The sequence below is a fragment of the Mytilus edulis genome, chromosome 10, assembly GCF_963676685.1.
Source record: "Mytilus edulis chromosome 10, xbMytEdul2.2, whole genome shotgun sequence".
Taxonomy (NCBI): Eukaryota; Metazoa; Mollusca; class Bivalvia; order Mytilida; family Mytilidae; genus Mytilus; species Mytilus edulis.
The window spans coordinates 30,618,182-30,633,863 of record NC_092353.1 but is presented as its reverse complement, the minus strand read 5'-3'; the positions used below and the strand labels follow the sequence as shown (position 1 = coordinate 30,633,863).

At 31.9% G+C, this 15,682-nt stretch overlaps 1 protein-coding gene across 1 annotated transcript in view; it reads right to left on the bottom strand.

The window, feature by feature from the left end:
• LOC139490871 (uncharacterized) overlaps positions 1 to 12,131 on the bottom strand; it is a 33,056-nt gene extending 20,925 nt beyond the window's left edge. Inside the window, exon 1 of the mRNA XM_071277954.1 lies at positions 11,298 to 12,131. Coding sequence (XP_071134055.1) covers positions 11,298 to 11,758 — 461 coding nt within the window. The 5' untranslated portion in view covers positions 11,759 to 12,131. The remainder of the gene's footprint in view (positions 1 to 11,297) is intronic.
• Between the last annotated feature and the right edge of the window lie 3,551 nt (positions 12,132 to 15,682).

Here is a 15,682-nt window from a genome sequence, read left to right as displayed (position 1 = left end):
CGAAGATGAAAAAAAAACTTGCCAGGAGTAAATCTATGAAATCGCAATTCATGAAAGAATTTTTCTACTAAACCATAAATGTCGTAAGTATTAAACTTCTGGAAATTATGACTGTTGATATGATCGGATTTTGATAAACCGTAACTGACGTCATTTATCTTAATTAAAGTACTTTACTGCTTAATTTTGTTAACTTCTGAGAAAATTGACATACCATTGTGAAACATGGCTATAAAAAGTGTCATCAAATACAACAAGCCATGAAATATAAATTAATAATCCTATTTCGACAATATGTTAGTTTTCTATTTATATGAAATCAATCTCTGCAAATTTCAATAAAATATCATCTGTAAAAGGCCTTTTGTTACAAAATCGTTGTGGTAACATATATAAGTGTCATTATACAGAAAGGTCTTTCATCAACAAAGCAATAAGAGGTAATTTCAGATCTGACTGAAAGCTTGATTGGAAGAAAAAAAATGACAAATTCATTCAAAAATGTAGATTAACTTTTCTTACCTGACAATGTTAAGCATGATAAATGAATTGAATTATGACACAAGTTTTAAATTATACATTAAATCGATTAAGGCTATACCAAATTAGATTTTAGTTCTTTAAAATCACTTGCACCAATTTATGACAGATTAAAAGTTTGTATGTCATACTAATAAAATATCGTTGCACTCAGTAACCAAATGCATTGATTTTTCGTACATTTGATTAGTTGAAAATAATGTAATCACGCACTTCTATTAAGATAAGATTGAGATTTATTCATTGACTGAAATGCAGATTGAACAAACAAAAAAAACACAATTAAATTTGTTCTGCATCTTATGTTTTCATTCACTTCTTACTGTAACTGCCCGAATAGAAAATATCAAAAACTTCCCAAGTTTTCACCTTCAAACCAAAGAATTAAAAATTGATTAGGTGTGGCCTAAGAACCTTGTTTTGTGATAGTATGAAACCATCAAATTCACAGCCATGAATGTGACAGTCGTAAACATGCATAGTATACCTGTAATAGAATTTTTTTACGTCACTGTAAAAGTATTATTGTGTTAAACCGATAAAACAGTATCTATGATCTTTGAACTAAAAGCATATGTTTTTACGGTATGATACACAACTTGGACAAGTACTTGACATGGTTCCTGCGATCAAACATTCTCAGATTAGTTTAATCCGGTGCAAAGACATTGGCGCAACAGAGTGAATGCTTTACAATAATCTTTTACTTTAAGCACCAGGGCGGATTAACGTTGAATGCATTTTAAAATTCTATTACGTGACAGGATATTGGTCTCGCACCAAGTTCCTGCGAATAATTCACTCCAACTGAAATGTCAATTACATCACAAATTGCGTGACGAAATAACATAACCGTCGATCGGAAGAAGACATCGAGTTTTTGCTCCGACAAAAGGAAAATACAAACGTAATATTAGATACCACACGTTAGAGTAACCGTTGAAGTATTTCATCCATACTAAAAACTATCGTCTTTATAACAGATATATCAAATGTATATCACATGTATTTACCAACTTATTAAATTAACATGTTCAACATAATGGCATGTTAAAAAGTCATAAAACGTTATTCAATTTATATGGTGTAATTTAAAGCATGTATTTCTGTCTTTCGTGTAAAAGTTAAAGTTATTATTTCTTTCTTTCATGTAAATGTTAAAGTTAGAGTTGAATAACTTGCATATAATGCAGGTAGTTTAAGAAAGAAATTGCAAGAAAATGATTCAAACAAAACTTAGACTACATTAAGGATCGGAGACAAATGATATACTCTCTCTCTTTCTGGGTAGAAAGTTAATGAACTGGGGGGTATGTCAAAGAACGTTTTATATTTTTTTTCTAAAGAGTTCATCGGAAGGTACCAAGAACTTGATGATACATATTCCATATTAACTTAGCAAATAAAACACGATGGTCTTGCAATATAGATTCTGTTTATCATCTTAATAACGTGTTATAGTATTCTTTTATTTGTCTTTATGAATATTACTTTTACTGTTTAGTTTGTTTTAGTGATATCCATTTGACGTCGCCATGTACTTATACATCCCATCATTGTGTTATTGTGAAAGGTAAGTATATGTGTTCTTGTCTTTTATTTTTGCTAGTTAGCGTTGTCTATATCATGCGCCTTTATCATTTTTCTTTGTTACATACTTGTTTGTTTTTAAAGTGATTAAGATTATAACACAATGTTGACTGCTTTACCTTTAATTTTGACATTTTCAAGGTATTTTCCCTACGTGAGGAAATACCTTATTGTTTTTCTAATTACCTATCATGTCTGTTTGTTATGTTTACACGTCGTTGTCAATATTATGGAATTTGATGCGACTGTTATACAAGTGAGAGATTTAGCTAGCCATAAACCAGATTTTATCCATCATTTTCTCCATAAAAAATGACTGTACTAAGTCGAAATATGACAGTTTTGATCCATTCGCTTGATGTGTTTGAGCTTTAAGTTTTGCCATTTGATAACGGACTTTTCGTTTTGATTTTTTCTTGGAGTTCGATATTAATCTTCATCAGGAACACCTCGGTGCAAAAAGCTGAGATTGGCCAAGTAGGATAAATATATTGGAAGCTATATAGGACAAATAAATAAGGACAATTTATTTTAGAAAAAAGCTATCTCGGGATTAATTCCCTAGATAAAAAAAACCAGACATTAAGCAGTGGTCACAAAGATTTCGACAAATGGGGAAATTTAATACTTGGTTAATTTAAAGTAAAAAAGTATCATCTATTATACCTTGAAACCAATTGGATCTTTTGCTTTTTTAATTTTAGATCCAAATGCACTCCTGGTTATTCATAAGCCATCCGAAACGAAGGAATTAACGACATTTTGGTATTCAATTTGAAGATGAATTTCAATATGTATTTGTTTACTCATAAAACTAACATTTCAAATGATTCGCTTCTTTAAATCGTCTGATGGATCTAATTTCAATTCTTGTTATTCAAATTATAATAAATTGGAAACATTTAAAATTTCTATCTTTTTCTAAATATGTTTCATTCAAAATGTCTTATCTTCAATAGATCAATTTCCCCCTAGTCACGTATAATTACACAGTTAAAAATTATACCCCATTTATAATACTTAAGAAAAGATATTGAACATTCTCATTATACTATATAAGTAAAATTTAAATGCATTAATACTACGCATTTTCTACTTTTAAACCATTGAAGTGTTTCTTAATAAATATTTGTACAGAATTGAAAGTGATTAAAAACGACTGGAACATAATTTAGAAAATACCCCCACCCCCAAAAAAAATATGATAAAAAAATAAACGGTAAATGATTTGTGTTGTTTTCAAAAACTTTGAATTTGGTGTCACCCACTACTAAATCAATGGTCTATGATATGGTAAGTAACATTATTATTCTAAATCTTCTCGAGGTTGTTTGGTGAACTTGAAAAGATTACAAGAACGAAAATGAGATGCATTGAAGAACATTCGACGTACACATCCGTGCGAATGTTCTTTTCAATTCCTTATGCATAACATCAAGTTAAAAGTGGGTTTCCTACTTCGTCTGTACCATTGCTTTAAAGACAAATATAGGAATTATCCTGAAGATATACAGAAAATCAGCAGGAAAGAAAAGCAGTCCACTCTGTCAGATAATTCTAATGTTAGGGTCCTTTAAAGGTAAAAGATCTTTTCTAAAGTGGAAATTATATACTTGAAACTTTTCACTTTCGAAAAATATCGAAACTATGCAGCTTATTAAAATATCTCTGGATCTTTGGTTCATTACAAATAATTTCATATGCATTCTCGATAGTCGATAATCTCATTTTTATGATTCTTTGTACCCTAAGCGACATTTTTATGATTTTTTGTACCCTAAGCGACATTTAGATGTTAAATGATACTTAAATTTGAATATAGAATTCCATGCTCGTGAATTGATTCGTCTTTGTTAAGTTTAGCAATTCTGTATTCAATCCTTATCTTTTGATCTCAAGATTGGTAACATATTAATACTGAATAAATATTCTCCAATATGGTTAATCTAAACTGTTCTTAATTCAATAGATCAATTTTCTCCAAAGTTACGTATAATTACAGAGAATTAGGACCCACGTATAATTACACAGAATTAGGACTCTATTTATCTGTTATGAAATTCAATGAAGAACCGATATTGAAAATAAAATCACATTACAATGCACAAGTGAACTTTAAATATATACAGTTAAATTACATTACGCACTTTCTTCCAAAACTCGTTTAAATGAATTGAAAAAAAATAATATGTTGAAATTTGATGAGATAGAAAACAGACCTTTATAATAAAGATACAATCTATGTATATGTAACATTCAATTTTGAAAGGGGTAAAACATTTTATGACTCAAATCCCGAATGTGTCATACCATATATATTACAACAATAGTCTCACTGACGTTGAATTTGATAATTGAATATAAAGGAGATGAGAATCGAATAAAGGAAAATAGAATTTTTGAAATAAACGTCAACATTTGATTTGATATCAAAAGTTGGTACTGATTTGATCATATGTATTTTACTTGCTAGATTTCCTGCTAATTGTAAGATGCATGGACTGTTGTTGATTACCTCCCAATCAAATTGATAATGAAATTGAGAATGGAAATAAGGAATGCGTCAAAGAGATATCAGACAAAGTGCAGAAAACAACCGAAGAGCGCCAATGGGTCTTCAACACAGCGAGAATATTCCCCATCCAGAGGCAGGCATCAGCTCGTCCCTAAACAAAAATGTGTACTAGTTCAGTGAAAATGAACGGCATACTAAACTGCGAAAAATATAAATGGACTAAAGACATACAAAACTAACAAAGGGCAGAGGCTACTGACTTTGGACAGTCGCAAACATGAGGCGTGGTTAAACATGTTTAGTGACATCTCAACCTTCTCCTCTACCTTTAGACAATGTAGAAAAAGCGGGTCAAGAATTTAAACAGTATGGCTTTAGATGAATGAAACATGAGACAACCAAAAGTTGATTTTAGAATACCTAGAGATATTGTCAAGAACGAACTAAATAAATTATTATTTAAGAGGAAACAGTTCAGATTGATTGATTGTGATTACAAAAAGGGGAAATATGGCACGATCGTCAACTATCTACCAGCCCGAATGAAGTGGAATGTAAGCAACTTTTCGTTATTTGCTCTACGCCAAAAGGCAAGTAGTGTATGCATTTTCAAGACGAGAACAAATGAATGACAAATTCAATAGGAATGTTCTGCAATATTTGATCGTATACAATTGTACTTAATATAAATACTAAGAAGATGTTGTATGATTGCCAAGGAATCAACTCTCCACCAGAGACCAAATAACGTGGACGTTAACAACCAGCAATGAGCAAAAGTATAGTGTTAGTTAGATGGTCTTCTCATTGTGAATTGCATGCAGTGCATATAAATTATGTCATGAATGCAAGGTTATCGTATAGCCTTAAGTAATGCGCAAAACAATACTGTTAGTCAGACGGTCTTTTCATTGTAAAATGCATGAGGTGAGGGTTGTTCATTCTTATGGTTCTGTAAAGTTCACAACAGATCTTTACATATGCATCAGGTTTAACGTGTCAGCGTATTTATACATCCCGCACAGCTTAACGGACACCCCATTATAGATTGGGTTTACTGCCAAAGGATTTTTTTTTAAGTTAAACTATAATTACCATATTTCTAAAACTAAGTCAACCCTTGGGTTAATTTACTGAGACAAATTTTTCTTTACCATTTTATTTAATAAAATTTAACTTACAAATTATATTTATTTTATATATAATATGTGTGAAGAAGGGACTCCATCAGCGATCAAAACTTGTTTACCAAGCAATGTGATTATGTTCAAGTTTGTTTATCTACTCGTGGACATAAAACTAAGATAAAATCATCAATATTAAGAGCTGTTATTGTAGACATGGATTAATGAATGACTTTATAATTACAAAGAAATAATGAAAGCGGTCTTGGAATCGAAGCCAACATCATTATTTACTGAACGCATTACCAAAAATAAGACCCCTCCGAAGTGCGCGTTTTGTAAAAACAAGTATACAGGACATGTTTATGACTTTCCTTACCTGTTTTTGATGATCTAGGTGTTTATAAATACTTATACGATGTCAATGATACTTCAACAGTTTTCAATGCGCTATTGAATAATAATTTGTGTTTATTCATTCGCATAAAATTTACGACATACACATGCATATAAGTCTGAAAATAGCCTGTTAAGTTATTATAAATAAAAGACACGTGGCGATAACGTAAGTACTGCTACCCAAGTAATATGCAATTCGGTTAGCATTCAAAACACATGTTTAAAAGAACTGAATCTCTCTAATGCTTGACAAGTTGTTAATGTATTTATAAGAAACAATCAAAGTTTCGATATCACTTGTCAAAATGCCAAATAAAGGCAACAGTAGTATACCGCTGTTCAAAACTCATAAATCCAGGGACAAAAAACAAAATCGGGGTAACAAACTAAAACCGAGGGAAACGCATTAAATATAAGAGGAGAACAACGACATAACACCGAAACGTAACACACACAGAAACGGACCAAGCATCAGACAAAACACCACGAGAATAACAAATATAACAAGAAAACCAAATACATGAATTTGGGATAGACAAGTACCGTGCCACGTCTGATCTCAATATCTCAAAAATAAGAGAAAACACACACGACTCAACGTTAAAATGCAACACACACAGAAACGAAAAATTCGGCAAGACAAACAAACAGCTCGAGTTTTCTAAGAGACACATGCACACATATCGTAAAGTTAAGACTGCTTGAGATAGCTATATCAGCTTTCCTACTGAAATGTCTAGCTATGGACTAGTCAGAAATGCACAATTGAATATCAGTTTATATAAAAGGATCTTATTTTAAAACAAACACGCAACTAAAACATATCGACGTTTATATATAACGTTAAAGCTGGTTGGATTGTTGTAAGTGATGTTTAAGGGTTACTAGAGTAATGACAGCCATGCAGTCCTTTTGTACATATATAGAAAATACCCACTGTGCTTTTTCTATTTATCTAGATAGGACCAGTGAGTTGAACGGGATAACCCTGACAATAACCAACGAAAACTTCATTTCAAATTCCAATTCTTTATTAGCTTATCATGTTGTAATATTGACCCTTTAATTAAAATCATTTTGAATCAATGAATGCCTGGAAACGACATACAGTTTTATTTACCTAATTATAATATTTAAATATACGAATTTTAAACGGCATGTCAAGATCATTTCTGATAAAAAATGAATTAGAATGTAGAGTAGTATGTGTTCCTTCCTCGTCTCATTTTTTTTGGAATTATAAATGAAGTTGCCAAAATGTTTTATTTTAAAAGTAACTCAATACAATTAAAACTTAAAAGTTATAGCTACTAGTAAGATAAAACCAACTAAATGGCTTCATCAGTTGTTCACTCTAAAATATGACAAATGTTATGTTCATCACATTAAATATTATTTACAGAACCAGGAAAAATTAGGGATTGACGGTATCAACCTTATTTGATCGATATAAAATATGGACATTGTGTTCCCAGTATATTTGCGAATGAGACGTCTACCAGAGTGGAGTATGAACAACGGTATGTCACAGTTCTGCATCAAACAATGACCAAAACCATAGCGTATGGTTAAGCTATAAAAGGTTCCCACATAACAATGATTAGAAATAAATAATGTCCAGTAGTCAAACGGACTGATACTAGTATGATAAATAATTCTAGTATGATAATCTTGACATTAAGAAAATCAAACATGCAAATAGTAATTGCTGAACATTACATTATTTTACAGTGACCTTTCTGTGATTGTATAACTGTTTGTTTGTATTTCTTTATCTGTTACTGTTGTGATTGAAATCTTAAAGAGATAACGAATTGTTGCATGCAGAAAACTATTGTCTATTACGATAATAATTTCAAACTCCACTTTTTTAAATGTAGTAGTCAAAATTAACTCTGAGGGTCCTTCTGATCTGCTGATATGAAATGATTTTACTTGAAAATATAGTGTAGACATTACACTTTGCTATTTTCCACATTGTCAATGTGTATAATTGTTTTTCCAGAATGTTGGCTGTTTTCTAAGGGACATAACTCTAGAACATAGCGGAAATGTATTAATTTTAAACGTATCTTGTGTTTATCGATGTCATTGCTTATGGTTAAATAAGTCAAAATCAAATACGACATGTGTTTAAATTTTCAAATTTATAAGCTATTTTAATTCAAATCTGATCTTTTAACTCTCCATATTTATTTTGATTGAGGTAGAGAAGGTGGTGGAGAAACAACGAGACCAATCCTCTTTTGTACTTAATATGATTCTTAGTACACTTATATTTTGTTCAGTTTTGTTGAACGTTGACACTAAGAGTCGTTGTAATCTTTAATAGGATATACAGTCTAGTAGAGAGATTTAAAGACATACTAATAACAATTACTAATTTCATATCGATTAATATGGATTAATTTATATAGTACATTTAGATTACACAGAGTCGGGTCAGTTAGAGGACAGAAAATGTATCAGGTGTTAGCCTTAATACGTAAACCTCTAGATTAAGAAACACTCGCCCCCAGCATCAATTTCTGATTCATAGAAATACATTTTAAGGAAGTTTGCTACTCAGTTTAAAAATAACAAGCTTTTCACAACACTAGAATATATTTAAAGGGGACAAATAAAGGACCAAAAAAAGCAAAAAAAAACCATATAGGTCAATGTGCTTGTTTTCGCGAGATATTAGCCTTTGAAATTTTTGCGGGAAAATGTTCTCTCTTGATTTTTCTTAGCTTTATCATTGACAAGTTTACGTACTCAAAAACTATTCAAAAATAGCAAAGATTTTATAAGACTTTTACAGATGGCTTATTATAATTCATGTAAAAGATTTATAAAAAGAAAAATGGGTGTCAATGGGCAAATTTTTTTAAGGCATTCAAATGGATAAAACCAAAGGATTCCGAAAATCTGACAAAAATCCCAAAACATGACAAGCGAACATCCTTAAACATCTTACAAGATGTTATAAGCAAAACGACACACATTTTAAGAAATCAATGTTGTTTTGCGTCTCATCGAACTCAGTGAGCGAGTCAACATGTAACAAATACTTTACGTTATCCACATAACCGCCCTAGTATATATTTCGAGGAAACAATTAAGATTTTAGAAGGAATCAACTTGTATTTTTTTATTTATACGACCAGAAGGACTCGCTTGAAGTTGTTTAACAATGATATATTTGTAGCAACTTCAATATATCCATATATGTTCCTTACGTCATGATGCTAATAGGAGACTGCAGTAAATGTCAACGAGACAAACTGACTACCAAAGCTGAAGGTGATGTGTGCATTCTTTGCTGCGTTGGAAAATATATCACTTTATTTAATGAGATGTACCTGCACCCATTTTGAAAACTTTAATTAATTCCCCTCGAAGGTTAAATAAATTGTAGACAGTGTTGAAAGATCGTTGATATTAGTTTGATATGATAACTAATAAGTAAATACTATCTTTCAATCTAACCTTTGAATCTGCCCTATAATTTAGTTCTAAACAAATTTTAAACTACCTACAATTTAGATTTGATTGTTTATTGGACGCGCTAATGATCTATTTGAAAAACTTTAATCAACTTGTCTCTGTATACGTCTTGGATAATTTTGTTGGTAAAATTTCAAACATGAATGAATTGGTAGAGGACACATCTTCAATATAGGCAAATTACAATATCATATAATGTTCAGCTGGTTTTAATCGTAAATTCTGAAGTTCAGACTCATACTTCTTACAAAAACAATTAGAATGTACATCTACGGAATGCATGCTATCCATATGAAGTTTATAATTTTCTTTTATATGTCCAAGACAATTATCATACTTCTTTAAAATAAAATAAAAAATCACATTTACGTCCATTAGCTTCAAAAAGTAAAATGAAGTAAATTTGATCTTTGACTATGAAAATAGTTGAATACTTCTCTAAAAAAAAAGGCTTGCAAAAGGGTAAGAGTAAGATGTGCATGTGTCTATCCTAAGTGGACAACTCCGCCAGTGATACTAGCTGTCTTAATATATCTCCATAATTTGATACAGAAATTATTAAACCGTCTGTCTGAAGTACCATATTTCTCTCCCTTACTTGTGTCTTCCTTAGAGATATTCCCATCATTGCGTATATTAATTAATGAAAGTGCGTTCTGTTGCTTGCATACAATGTATATAACAACATCGTTTCAGATTACTAGTATATGTGTCCGATAATAATTTTATTCGCAACTTCTTACTTCTGAGTCGTGACACAAAAGATAGCAAGTCTTAATTGTGAGCTATCTGAAGCAAATATACTAGTGTCATATAGAAAGCGATTTAAATGCTTAGATATGTAAAAGACAGCTGTCAGTCTAGAATAATGGATAAAGACCAATTTTACACGATACACAAAGAGTCCTTGGAAACCAAAACGAAACAGCTCGTAGACTCATAACACTTATGATAAAACAGATAATGCGGACTACTGTGAACTACTGTATTGTGATGAAGGTCCATCAACCTTCACCTACAAAATATGTCAAACAAGATCACAAAAACACAGATAAGCAACCTTCACCTACTACATATGTCAAACAGAATCACAAAATACAGTCAAGCATCCTTCATCTACAAAATATTTCAAACAGGATCACAAAATACAGTCAGGCAACCGTCACCTTCAACATCTGTCTAACAGAATCACAAAACACAGCTAAGTAACCTTGACCTATATATACAAAATATGTCAAAAAGGATCCAAAAACACAGTCAATCAAACTTCACCTAAACCTATTTCTAACGGGATCACAAACCACAGTCAAGCAACCTTCATCTACAAAATATTTCAAACAGGATCACAAAATACAGTCAAGCAACCGTCACCTACAACATCTGTCTAACAGAATCACAAAACACAGCTAAGTAACCTTGACCTATACAAAATATGTCAAAAAGGATCCAAAAACACAGTCTAGCAAACTTCACCTACACCATATGTCTAACGGGATCACAAATCACAGTCAAGCAACCTTCATCTACATCGTATGTCAAACAGGATGACAAAACTAGTCGAGCAACCTTAACCTAAAACCTCTCTTTGAGTTCTAACACTAAGATATTTAAGTTTACTTCTGCCTTATACAAGTACTTACTTTTTAGATTTGTGTTTAAAGTATATATCTGTTTGCTGTCTAGTAGGTCCTAATATTGGAAATTTGTGTCCTTCCTTCTTCTCTAATTCATAAGCTGACACCTCTGACATAGGTCGACTCAGATTCGAAGGAGAGTTTTCGTGTACACTTTTTGGTTTTGTTGTCGACTTCTTGTCTGGAATGACACTCCAGACATCGAAGTCTGTTGTTCTATGGCGGACAATTTTCATATTGTCGAAACCTTTCCCACTGAACATAATAGGGTTAATAGTTGTGTTTTGTCTTTCTAAAGCTAAATCCATGTTCATCTGAGTTTTTGTGCGTTTCATTGCCTTTCCTTGTGCTGCAGAATCCAAAGTTGTCATCTGACGTTGAACTGGCGCGTGCATATCACTTTCGGGTAATGTCGTCTGCAGGTTTTCTGAAAAGTTTCTAAAGCCTTGTCTAAACTCCAAGATCATCGCTGAATCGAGGTCATGTCACATTTTCCATTATTAAACTTTACAGATTTTTAATTTGATTTAACTTCATTTATCAATAAATCATTTCTAAACACACAATAATCCATGTATATAAAATGTGTTGACAATGTTATAAATTCTTAATATTTAGATACCCAAGAAAGCTAATATTATCTTTGGCGACATAGTTATCCTCTGTGAAAGGTAACAATGCCTTATTTCCTTCTGTTAGCCATGACAGTGTGTGAACTGGTGAGGGGTAACATTTTTTAACACCAGATGACACAATAGCCTAATAATCCTTATGATCTTTCAATTGAATGAACCTGTTCGTACAGAAACCCCACACTGATGATAATACGCTAGCATTTAAATGGTATTCGGCCTATATTAATATTCTTTAAATTATTTTTTCATTGAATATTTATTGTAGTGTACACAACAACGAGAGCTTATAATACTGTATTATACCCGTACAAGTGAACAGGGTTGTTTCGAAGGGATTATGGACTTTTAAAAGTTGTTTTTATTTGGAAATAATAACATCTTTATGACATACAAATCATATCTTTTGACTTGATCCAGCCTTATTTATTTTACATTCATGTCATTTAATTTAAATATTGAGACTTGAGAGAATTAGTATATTTTAATGAACTTCCATGATATTATCTCCAAAATGTCGTGTCATAGATTTTATTACGTATTTTGTATCATATAGATATCAAGTGTGCAGGTTTTATTAAAACTCTGCAATAAAATGTTCAAAAGATCATCGATGAGATTGGAAACTATATTAAAATACAAAAGATGTGATGATATAACTTTTCAGTACGTGGCTCTTCCCAGGAATATTCATATCAAGGGAGTAGTTTTTACCGTTCCACGCAAAACGGCATTCTTGACATACAGCTGTTTATGAGATGAATAAAACACCAGAATTTATGCAAAAAAATATGTAATAAGCTCCAGTAAATTTTCGCAGCGTGTTCTTTTGTTTGAAACTTAACCTTGACTTATTTTTCCTCCCCTCTGTTTGGAGAGTTTAATAGACCTCATGTTTTTGACATGGAGTCGCGGGAGAAAGCGTCGCTTGTAGATCACAAAATAGAGATGGCTAATCATTCGGTAATATTTGCGCTTACACAATAGATCATCTCTCAATATGAAAATCATGGATGTTGTTTTTATAGCTATGTAGGAAACTCGAACTTTCCTTGTAGAATCAAGGCCAATCTATTTCCAACACAGATCTTTTGTTTACGCGTCGTTTGTATATCACAACTCATTGATTTCGAAAGTGGAACAATCAGCATCGGTCTGTTTTTGTGTTGTTATTGATCTCACAAAATGGAAAGTTTTTAGTATTTTACTTCAGCATACAATAGTTTAGTTTTTTTCCCACAGACAGTCGGATTTTCAATCACAACAGGTTTTTCTGAAAATCATACATAATTATTCAATTAACGTAACTGTGTTGTTATGTTTCTTTTTTAAATCTTGACACCATATATCAGCCAAAGAAAGGTCTTATTAATTTTGCTTGTACATGTGCTGCCATGTTAAGAAATTTATTCATGAATGTTTTGCACAGCTTTATTTGTCATCATCTAAGAACAAAGGACTGGATTTCATTGATTCTATTCATAAATTACGTAATCTCTATGTGACAATTTTGACAATAATCAAAAGTACATATTGGCTGCAGTGGACACTAATTGCTCTCTTTGACTATTTTATTCTTTTTTGCATGTGTTTATTATTTAATCCTTTAATTGCTAATACTTAATTATAACATATTGTTGTAATTGAAACGTTACATACATGACAGTCAGTTTCGAGTTTGTTGTTCGGTCTTGGCGGACTGCTGAAAAGGAGCGAAATATTTCTTGAATTTATATACCTTCCTGTTGAATTTAAAAACGACACATACAAGACATAGTTAAATACTATGAGTTTTTTTTCATTGTCATTAACTGCTGTCAATCAAGTAATTATTTCCTCAGTGTTGTTCGTTTGTATATGTTTAACTAGAACACACCCGTGATATCGCGGGTCCGTGACTGAATTAAAGTATATAACTATGCGCAAGCCTTATCTTAGTATTAGTACTGTCATCTGATAAAGTCATGCCGATTATAAGATACACAATTTTTTCTGCTTTCAAATCTCTCTGTTTGAACCCGTCGAACTGGAACTTATCAATTATTGGTAATATTAAATATTTAGAAAACAAAAGGTCCTGGAATGGAGTATTTTTTAATCAACAGCATTGTCCTATATTTGTTATAAATAAAGTTGAATTCTTTGATTCGCGGTTTTACGTCATGCCCGCTAACAAATTGAAACTTATTTTAGTCCAGATTTTTAGTATTCGTATTGTTATCTTAGAAAGTCTTACGGATTAAAATACTACGATAGGTATCAATTTGACTATATTTGACAATTTAGTAGTGTCAACCCTGTGATTATGACCCGTTTATATAGCATATTAATCCTGAATACACCGTTTGGTGGTGCGCCTGTCAGATGCGGAACGTACAGATAAGGTAATAGGTAACAGGTGATTATACTATTGGTATCGGTATCGGACTCAACCCGGAACTTCCTAATTATTGGCGATATTAATTACGTGGAAAACAAAAGGGCCTGGAGTGGTGTACTTTTTAATCTACACCTTTGTACTATATTAGTTGTGTATAAAGTTGAATTCTTTGATTCGTCGTTTTTACGTAATGACGGCTGACAAATTGGACCTCGTAATTTTAGTATTATAGATACTTGTAATGTTATGATCTAATATTGCCCGTTGTGGAACTTTTAATTTGGAATAAATATAAAAAAAAAAGATGTAGTGAAACTGCCAATGACACAACTTTTCTCATAAAACCAAAGGACACAGAAGTTAACAACTATAGGTCACCATACGGCTTTTAACAACGAGCAAGTCCCATTCCGCATAGTCAGCTATAAAAGTCATCGAAATGACAGATGTAAAACAATTCAAACGAGAAAACTGACGGCCTTATTTATGTACAAAAATATTAACGATGAAACAAATGTGTAACACAGCAACAAACGTCGACCACTGAATTGCAGGCTCCTGACTTGGGACAGTCACATGCATACAGAATGTGGCGGGGTTAAACATGTTAGCGAGATTCCAACCCTCCCTTAAACCTGTTACAGTGCCGCCTCTAACCCGTGACATTGCCTCCCCTAACCTGTAACAGTACAATTTACATGTTAGAATAAACTAGACAAATCAGTAAAAAAAGGCTTAACTCATCGATGGACAAATTAGAAATACATCTAACAAAAAAAAAAAAAAAACCAACGTGGCCGGGTACTTGTACATCACAACAACAAAATGACACCAAGTACAGGTTTAAGAGTACTCGCAGTTATTGGCAGCTAGTTTAAAGCCACTAACATCAATTATCAATTCTAATATGACGTCCTTTTTACGCTTTGTAAACAAAGCCGTGTTCTTGTTAGCAAAAATATGTTTGACACATGCGCTTAAACTTATTGTTTATATTCTCGTTATTGTCATTGTTATCCAAATGAAATATATGAATTTTAGCAGCTTACATAAACTTTTATTGTATATTATTTATCAAACAATCTATGTTTACCATGTTTTTATTTTTTAAACTTAGATTATTAAAATGCAGTGTACAGACTCTACAGGTTGGAAACGGGAACAGCCAAATATTTTCAAGACATTTCCGTACGCTTGCTATACACGTACTGAATTTCCTTCATGTCATGCTCTATGCTCATTTTAATATGGGTAGGCATTATATTTGACCTTGTTTTACATCTTGCTAACTCTCAGTGTAAAATTTGACAAATATAATGCTTAACCACGTTAAAATGAGCATAGAGCATGACGTTAAGGAATTATTTCTTAATCAGTAC